The sequence below is a fragment of the Sminthopsis crassicaudata genome, chromosome 2, assembly GCF_048593235.1.
Source record: "Sminthopsis crassicaudata isolate SCR6 chromosome 2, ASM4859323v1, whole genome shotgun sequence".
NCBI classification, from domain to species: Eukaryota; Metazoa; Chordata; class Mammalia; order Dasyuromorphia; family Dasyuridae; genus Sminthopsis; species Sminthopsis crassicaudata.
Window position 1 is genome coordinate 389,424,242 of NC_133618.1, and position 10,143 is coordinate 389,434,384.

The 10,143-nt window shown below is 38.2% G+C and overlaps 1 protein-coding gene across 1 annotated transcript; it reads left to right on the forward strand.

Moving 5' to 3' along the window:
- Nucleotides 1-1,085: 1,085 nt before the first annotated feature.
- PCDHB1 (protocadherin beta 1) lies at nt 1,086-3,837 on the forward strand. Its single transcript, XM_074284804.1, has 2 exons — nt 1,086-1,278; nt 1,382-3,837. Exons 1-2 carry the CDS (start codon nt 1,086-1,088, stop codon nt 3,835-3,837), a joined length of 2,649 nt encoding a protein of 882 aa, XP_074140905.1.
- Nucleotides 3,838-10,143: the final 6,306 nt, after the last annotated feature.

Sequence of the window (10,143 nt, forward strand, 5' to 3'; positions counted from 1 at the left end):
CTTGAAAAATTCTTTGTAGGTGTAAAGAAGCTAGAGGGCCTGATGAGTTCTCAGAAAATTCCCAGGTTTGAAAAAGATTGTCAAAATTCTGGATTTCTATTTCTAGAAAAATGTCATCAATCTTGGTGTAGAGAAAGGATGCTTATCCAAAGATACTGATCATACTCTCTCCTTTCCAAGAGACAGTTTGAGGATTGTAACACATACAATTATAATGCATTTAATAAAGAAAATTCCCTACTATAAATGATCAACATTAAATGGGGTTTGAAATTGCTTAATCAGTTTACAGTGTGCAATGATTCTCAACATTAAAATATGACATTTTATAAGCAGGAGCCTATTTTATACACTATGCGTTGCTTTTTATAGAATGCTGTCCTTAATGCTTCTTCCACATTACTGGAGGTGATCATTTCTTGTGGTATTCCTGTCTCTACCTCCCTTTGACCTTGGGCAGATTTCTAATCAATAACAACTTTGGACATTTGTGTAAGATTTCTAAGGACACCCTTAAATTTATAATTCGATTTTACTTTAGTTTCTGTTCTGAATTTTCTCCCCCCTTCTTCCTTCATTTACAAAGCAAGAAAAATCCGATAGAAATATTTAGTCAAACAGAACAAATACCTGAATTAGCCATGTCTAAATCTCCCTCTCCCTCTCCCTCTTCCTTCTACGTCCCTTTTTTCCCTTTCCTTTACTTCTCTTCCTCCTTTCTTCCCCTTCAATCTGCGCTCTGAGCCCACCACCCTATCTTGAGATGGATATCATGTTTCATCTTGAGCTTTCAGAATTGTAGTTGGTTCCATAGTGTCAGATTTTTCGACCTACTCCAACTCCACTCAGTGTTAGTGTTACAGAACCATAGTGCTCCAACACCAAACATGTTCTTGGTCTGCGCTTCTCCTTGCCCTTGTAAATTCTCATTCTGTTCCAGTGGGCCCAGAAGCCGAAGTATTTTTGATTTCATTGTGAACTCTACTCTTCTGGGTTTGCCTGGAGGCACACATTCCCAGGTGCTACACCTTTAGCCCTTCAAGAAAACGTCTTTGATGCGTCCCCCTTTCTCGAATTGTAATACAATGCCGCCATCTAGCGGACATTCTGAGACTTTTCCAATGTTGCGTCTCCCAGTTTCTAAGATGACTTCAGATCTAATAATAAATACCTGGTGCGGACAGGGAATTCAAGAGCCCAATGAAAATATTCTTCACCTGAGTGCAAAAACATGTTGTAGTTCTGGGCTGATACCGCCTGTGGCCGCTGTAGTGCAAGGTTGAGTCAAGGGGAAAGCAGCACAGACAGACGCCATTGCTAAGCTAGGCAGAGAGTGAAAGATTTTCGCCAGTTCCTCCTTGCGCCCTTTATCCCATGGCAGCTCTACAAGGTAAACGTCGGTCTAACAGACAAATAGTAGCCCTTCTCCTGTTTCTGTGCGCATCCGAGGGTGACGCGGGTACAGTACGGTATTCGGTGGCTGAAGAGATGGAGAGCGGTTCCTTTGTGGCCAATGTAGCCAAGGATCTGGGACTGGAGGCGGGAGAGTTGTTGACCAGAGGGGCGCGGCTGGTTTCAGATGACAGCAAACAGCATTTTCGTCTCCACCGCAAGACGGGAGATCTCTTTGTGAAAGAGAAGTTGGACCGAGAGGAGCTGTGCGGGAAAGCAGATCCGTGCGTGCTACGCTTTGAAATAGTCCTGGAGGAGCCGTTGCAGTCCTTCAGAGCCGAGGTAAGGGTTTTCGATATCAATGACAATGCCCCAGTGTTCCCAAATCACGGGCCACTTTTAAAGATCCCCGAAAGCACTCCCCTGGGCTCTCGGTTTCCTTTGCAGAGCGCCCAGGATTGGGACGTAGGGCTCAATGGCCTTCAGAATTACACTCTGAGTTCCAACGCATATTTCCACTTGCACACTCGCTTCCGCAGCCACGGCCCCAAATATGCGGAACTCGTACTAATTAAACCCCTAGATCGAGAGGAACAGCCTCAGATTAACTTAACCCTCACCGCAGTGGATGGCGGCTCTCCGGCTAAATCTGGAACAGCTCAGATCCTCGTCTTGGTTCTTGATGTAAATGACAACGTCCCTCAGTTTTCTCGGTTGGTGTACCGCACCCAGATATTGGAAAATAGTCCCAACGGTTCTTTAGTAATCTCTGTGTCCGCTACCGACCTAGACGACGGCACTAACCGAGAAATAACGTATTCTTTGGCTCAAAATCCAGAAGGAATTCATCAGACTTTTCACATCAACTCTGAAAATGGAGAAATCCGACTTCGAGGACCAGTGGATTTTGAAGCTGTTGAGAATTATGATATTGATGTTCAAGCCATAGATGGTGGGGGGTTATCTGCTCACAGCAAAGTCCTGGTGGAAGTGGTAGATGTGAACGACAACGCTCCGGACGTACTGGTTACTTCCATTTCAAGCCCAATCCCAGAGGACTCTCCACTCAATACAGTCGTGGCCCTTTTTGGTGTTCGAGACCGTGACGTTCGAGTAGGAGGGAAAATCACCTGCTTCCTTGAAGGCAATCTTCCATTTACCATCAAACCGACATTCAGAAATTCCTATTCCGTGGTCACTGGAGGGGCCCTTGATCGTGAAAAAGTCCCAGGATATAACTTGACAATTATAGCAATGGATACAGGTACTCCTTCGCTGTCCACAGAGACAACCATCGAAGTGCTGATATCCGATATTAATGATAATCCCCCTGTGTTTAAGGAGGCGTCTTATACCATGACTGTCAGAGAGAACAACAGTCCTGCAGTGTTTATTGGTAAAGTCCACGCTGAGGATTTAGATTCTGAGGAGAATGCCCAGATTACTTATTCACTGCTTCCTCCTGAAAGTGGTGATCTTTCTGTCTTCTCCTATATCTCCATTAATTCGAACAATGGGAAGCTCTATGCTTTGAGATCTATGGACTATGAAGCAATCCAAGCCTTTCAATTCGTCGTGAAGGCGGTAAATGGTGGGCCCCTGCCTTTGAGCAGCCAAATCACAGTCCGAGTAGTTGTCTTGGATGTCAACGATAATCTCCCAATGATCTTGTACCCCCTGCAAAATAGCACTTCGCCTTGCAATGATCTGGTGCCCAGGGCAGCAGAGGTGGGTTACTTGGTGACAAAAGTGGTCGCTGTTGATGGGGACTCTGGTCAGAATTCTTGGCTTTCTTATGAATTGTTCAAGGCCACAGACCTTGGGTTGTTTTCCGTGGGACGGCAAAACGGAGAAATTCGAACTTTACGGGTGATAACGGAGAGAGATCATATGAAGCAAAAAATGGTTGTTGTGGTTCGGGATCACGGCCAGCCTAGTCTCTCAACCACTGCCACACTGAATATTCTGCTGGTGGATGGCTTCTCTGATCCTTATGTACAGCTTCGGGATCAGTCCAAGCGGGAAAGGAAAACAAATCCCTCCACTAAATACCTAGTTATTTCCCTGGCTGTGCTTTCCTGTCTCTTTCTGTTTTCAGTCACGGTAATTTTCCTTATTCACATCTATCAGAAGATCAAATATCGAGAAAAACAATTTACTGCCTCTGAGCACTTCTACTATGACTGCAGTTTCCCTAGTCATTTGATAGACGGGCAGAGTGGGGAGACTCTGGGCCGCGTCTGTCCTTATGAAGTAGGCTCTGCTACAGGTACTAGTAATAGTGAGTTTCGGTTTCTCAAACGATTCATGCCCAATTTTCCAGCTCCCTCCGGTGTGGTAGAAAGAAATAAAGAAGAATCTGGATCCCATGTACCCTCTAACTTGGATCTGGACAGCCCAAGGAGATCAGAGGGCCGTCTCAGGATGTCTGATGAATATATGTAAGTGGTCGTTACTATCCATAAATGAGGAGTAGATTTTGAAAATGAGCCTCTTTTCAATTTCCATTCTGTGTAACTTAGGTCCTTGAAAGTGAAAATCTAGAGTTGCTCTTGAAAGTGAACATTAGCAAGTGATTTTATTGGTACAACAAAAAGATGATGGTCTCCAGAGCTAGCTTCCAACAGCTGAAATCCCATTAAGGAGATGAATTAATAGCTGAATGGTTTGTATATATCGGAGAACCAGGATCCTGACTTCTATTTCTTGAGATGTGCAACTTGTGCACAACATGGAAAGCAATCAGCTCCATCTCCATTGGCTCAATGCAAACAACTCCCTCATTCCTTACTTTGAAGTCTTCAAATGTCTCCACAAATGGGCTATATCTAAGGCAGAAGACTTCCAAATTTTGATGGCCTATTCAGAATTTTCCAGCTTTTACCCTTTTGTGAGTGGTTAAAAAAAGTTAGGGAAGAGCCTTCAGTTATGTGGGATCCTTCTCTCCAAGATAAATAAATAAATCTCTGGCTCCAGTAAAAAGAGAGCTGCTATCTATCTAGTGGATATGTTACTCATAGTAATCAGGGATAAGCATTTAAGAAAATCTGATGAATAGTGGATTCCAAAAGAAGAAATATCAGAAGTAGCAAATAAATGTCAAAAGAGCTCAATGAAAGTTGTCTGTGGCTTAAGTGGTGGAGCACAAATGTCTGCATTACTAAATTGTAGTTAACTTATCTATATTGGATCTTCTCAAGTCTCCCTCTCTTGATTACAGAAATGGAAATCATGTTTATATATTCAGAAGATGTCTACTTAAGGAAAACTTTAACTATTTCTATAGAGACTGTTTTGTAAATTTTCTTACAATCTCACACTTCTGGAAATTAATTTAGGATTCAAATAAAGATTTAAGGCATCTGTGAAATAGGATAAAAATGTAGCAAAAATAAATTGAGATCAAATCTTTTATTAAAAAAACAAAACAAACAAAAAAACTTTCCAGTCCAGACAGATGTTGCTAAGTGGAACAAAGTTTGCACAAAGAATAGACGTTTACTCCAACCAGTCTTGAAGAATTTGTAGATGTTGAAAAATCCCAGAATAATTGAACTAATTCTATCTCAACGACTGCATAAAACAAGACTGCTCTCAGAAAATTGGTTTCTGAAATTTACCAGTGTGACAAACCTAGGCCTTAGGCAAGTAGAGCATTCTGAAGAAGAATGTTTTTATGGAAAAATGGCCTGTCCAACTCCTTCTTAGATATGTCTATACTTAGTCAGAAGCAAGATAGTTTGAATCTTTGAAGGGAAGCCCCAGTATGGTAAAATCTACAGTTCTCTATGAAGATATATATCAAGCTTTCTATAAATGTTTATACATGACATTGAAAAAAAAAAATAGGTAACAACGATCTGATCTAGATCTGCATTTTATCTCTGACACGTGTCACAATGGCCAAGTAACAATCTCTCTCTGTTTTCTCACCTGCAAAACTGGTCCATGGGTGCTTTTACTAATTTCTTCAAGAGTTTGTTGTGAGGTAAGTACTATGCAAAAATTAGCCATGAAGATGATGATATGAATGATGATGATGATGATGAGGTAAATTGATATGGTCATCAAAGACCCTACTCCTCTTCCATACCGTCATATAGCAAGACATGAGAAATTTGCTAAGGACCAAATAAACACTCTTAATAATTTAATTTGAAGGCCTACAAAATGACACATATTCTTTCTTATTCATTTCTTTGAAGATGTCAATGCTCATAACTTATTGGTTAAAATTAGAAAGATGGGGAAGTCTGTCCTTTTGTTTTACTGAGAAAGTTTTCCTCTCTTCTGTTCCTAGATCATTGGCTCTGATTTTACTTCCTAAGCCTTATCTTTGAATTCTCTGGGACAAAATAAAAACTTCTAAGATTTTCTAGCATATCATTCTTAACATGAATTGATTTTTGGAAAGCAAATTAAGAAATGTTTTATTGATTGATCTTTTTTGTTTGTTCCTCTATTGAGCAAGTCTTAATTTCTTTCTGATGAAATATCATCTATGTGCCTTGTTTCATGAGAATATGGTAAATCCAACTCTATGTGATTCTTTCTGGGAAGAAGTGTTTTCTATGCTTTTAATATTATTAATCTTTTTGTGGTTCTGTATCTCTCTTAATGTTGCTTTAAATACATATTTTGGATTTTAATTTGATCTCAGGAAGTTCCTTAATCTTTCTTTAGTTTGCTTTTCTCATTTATAAAGTGAAGATGTTTGAACCAAATAATTTCTAAAGTTCTTTTTAACTTTTAAACCTTTATGCTACCATATTAGACTGATGAGGGGATGATAAGTGGTAAAATGGATGGAGCACTGGCCCTGGAGTTAGGAGGACTTGAGTTCAACTCCAGGCTCAGATACTTGATATATACTGTGTAACCTTGGACAAATCATTTAACCCTGATTGCTTCACAAGAAAGAAAGAAAGAAGGAAAGGAAAGGAAAGGAAAGGAAAGGAAAGGAAAGGAAGGAAAGGAAAGGAAAGGAAAGGAAAGGAAAGGAAAGGAAGGAAAGGAAAGGAAAAGGAAAGGAAAGGAAAGGAAAGGAAAGGAAAGGAAAGGAAAAAGGAAAGGAAAGGAAAGGAAAAGGAAAGGAAAGGAAAAGGAAAGGAAAGGAAAGGAAAGGAAAGGAAAGGAAAGGAAAGGAAAGGAAAGGAAAGGAAAGGAAAGGAAAGGAAAGGAAAGGAAAGGAAAGGAAGAAAGGAAAAGGAAAGGAAAGGAAAGGAAAGGAAAGGAAAGGAAAGGAAAAGGAAAGGAAAGGAAAGGAAAGGAAAGGAAAAGGAAAGGAAAGGAAAGGAAAGGAAAGGCAAAGGAAAAGGAAAGGAAAGGAACAGGAAAGGAAAGGAAAGGAAAGGAAGGAAAGGAAAGAAAGGAAAAGGAAAGGAAAGGAAAGGAAAGGAAAGGAAAGGAAAAGGGAAAGGAAAGGAAAGGAATGATGTTTGATAGTATTTTTAGTAGCAATTATGTTTCTTAACTAATGTATTTAAAAGTATTTCTAAAGTTTTTGTATTTTGTGAGTTTTGTTGTTGTTTGTTTGTTTTTTTTTGTTTGTTTTGTTTGTTTTGTTTTTGTTTTTTTGTTTTTTTGTTTTTTTACTTTTAGGGGGTATTTAGTTTAGTTTAGTTTAGTTTTTTTTCCCCTATGTACAAGTATCTCCAATTTCATCATGAAAGATAAGATAAAACTATGTTTAAGATCTGCTTAAAATATTTATTTCCTTGTTACTTTCAGGGTGCTTTTCAAACTATAATAGCCATTTTACTAATCGTTTCCAAATATAGCCAAATACAGCCTCAGCTAACCAAAGTCCAGATTTTCCTTTTCTTCTTCAACTCCCCTATCAGTTTAGGGTGTCTTTTGTTTTTTGCTGAGGCAATTGGGGTTAAGTGACTTGCCCAAGGTCACACAGCTAGGAATTGTTAAATGTCTGACATCATATTTGAACCCTGTCTTCAGGGCTGATGCTCTATCCAATGTGCCACCTAGCTTGCCCCCAGCTTAGGGTGTCTTAAGCAATTTTAATCATCTTACAAAATGGCTAGAAAGAGAAAACCAAACCTTACTGAAAGTACCTTATCAACCATTCACTCAGTATGGAATAGTCCCTTCAAAACCCCACTATTAGAAATTGGTATCACTTAAGAGTTAGGAGATGGTGTCAATCAGCACCAGTGATGCTGTTTTTTAATTCTTATATTTCAATAAAGTTTTCTTTTGACTTATTATAACCAATGTACTTATAAGTGGCAATTGACACCAGGCTACCAAGAATAGAGAGTTTCTCGAAGGTTATCTTGGTGTCAGGCAAATACACTATAAAGTACCTCATTTCATAGTACAAATTCTTCATGCCATTAATGGTTACATAAAAATCCAGAAATAGTTGTGCCTTAATTGTTGTTTGATGTAACTTCAGTTTATAAGGGAAGTGTCATTATCTTTAATAAGCAAAGTGACATTCTGAGAGATCCATTTTTCATCATTACAGAAATTTTTTGCAGGCTTTCAATCTCTTGTTATTCCACTAAGGTCATGGATCTGAATCTTTCTCACTCTCTCTCTCTCTCAATTTGTATCCATTTTGCATCTACTTGTGTGTGTGTTACTAATGCAATATACATATTGTAAATGCAATATGTATATATGCATATATACATTACATATTCTCAGTAGAATGTGAGTTCCTTGAATAAAATGACTCTCTTTTTTTTTTATAATATCCCCAGTACCATGGTGCCTTAAATAGTTTTGATGCTTAAATGTGTTTGAAATTTAAATTTTAAGTAGAATAACTTTTTGGGAGGATGGAAGTAATCTCTCTTTTTCTATGAAGAGAGAGGGGAAGTACTTATTTCTGATTGGAATGGAGAAAACATCCCAATTTTCACATACATGAACAACATTAAATTGACTTTGTTTTGCCTTCTGCAAAAGAAAGAGGGCATCAGAAATATATAAAGGCAAATCCAAGTATTTCCTGGTCAGAAAAAGATGACTTTGGGCTATGAGAAAAGGATCTTTAATGATTTTTGTCATGGACAGCAATTTTCCTCAAGGTCACTCGGGATAATAGGAAACATGAACATATACTGGAAAGAACTGAACTTTAAGTGAAGAAAATTCAGGTGAGCTATTTAGTTCATCTAGCGAAATATCTAGCTAGGTGAGAACACCCTAATCAATGTCTATGAATAAGATTAGAAATTAGAAAATGCTGCGTACATTTAGCCATTTTTTTTCAAAGTACCACAAGTTTTCTGTTTCTGTATACTACTGTACTAATAAAATATTTGTCAAAAACAGAATTTGAATAGAAAATTAATTTCAATCTCTAATGATAATATCTATAGAAGATGGTTCATCATCAACAATATAAGACTTTAGCCAAGATACTATGTAACAAGAGCTTACCACAATTTCAAACAAAACAGCTTTTGGAGTGATGAATTACGTATCTATGTATAATGATGTTAATGTGATCAAGGAGGCCAATGGAAAATTATTATATAGTTTCTAGTGAAGTCAATAATACTCAGTGGACTCAATGAAACTGAGGTTCACTCTCCCATGAAAGGATTCTAAATCTGACTCCCACAGACTTGATTCAACCCTGAAGGAATGTGGACACTTAAAAGAGAGGGTGGTTTCTCTATCTCACTTTCTCTGACTTTCTCTACCGACACCCAGGAGTTCTAGGGAAAAAATAAGGCAAACCTTGGGTTTGGACTTATATAGAATCTTTCTAAAAGAGATTGTATTCCTTGTATGAAATATATAAGATTTAGAGCAGCATTTATTTATTTATTTATTTCACCACAATAAAAATGCTTAAAACACAAAAGACATTGACACAAACACACATTGACAAAGACTTAAAACATGAAATTGACAACTCCTATAATATTCTAAGAAGCTTCTTCCCAGCAACTTTAAAATATCAAAACATGAACCATAATAAGAGACAGCTGAACAACTATTCATCTTTACTATCTCTTCACTTACTGAGTGAATTAATTCAAGATCATTCCCTTTTGGAAAGCCAAAATATATCTTGTATTCATCATTCTATTGGTGGTTTGAAGTTGTAGAAAACTCCTGATGCAACCAGTTGCCACAGAGGAACCTATAAACTCCTGAACTTTTGAAGGAAATGCTCCCCAAATTCCATCTCTTATATTTCCTACCTTCTATGCTTAAAGAGGCAGAAATGGAACTACATTCTCATAGATCTCTCTAGATCAGCACAAATGCTGTCAGTGCTACATACAAACAAGCATCACAATGTGTGGAAAGAAGAGGATCCCATTCTCCTTCATGGAAAATCCTCAAGAGAGCCTCAAAGAATCTATATATACTAGAAAGATAGAAAGTTAGAGCTTACCTGGGGCAGCTAGGTGGCACAGTGAATAGAGCACCAGCCTTGAATTCAGGAGAACCCGAGTTCAAATCTGGTCTCAGACACTTAACACTTCCTAGCTGTGTGACCCTGGGCAAGTCACTTAAGCCCAGCCTCAAAAAAAAAAAAAAAAAAAAGCGAAAGTGAGAACTTACCAAAAGATAATGCCACTACTTTTTTTGTGATCAAATATCTTATTTTTTTTCTTTTTAAAAATTAATTATAGTTTTTATTTACCAGATATATGCATGGGTAATTTTACAGCATTGACAATTACCAAACCTTTTGTTCCAATTTTCCCCCTCCTCCCCACCCCCCAGATGGCAGGTTTACCAATATATGTTAAATATGTTAAG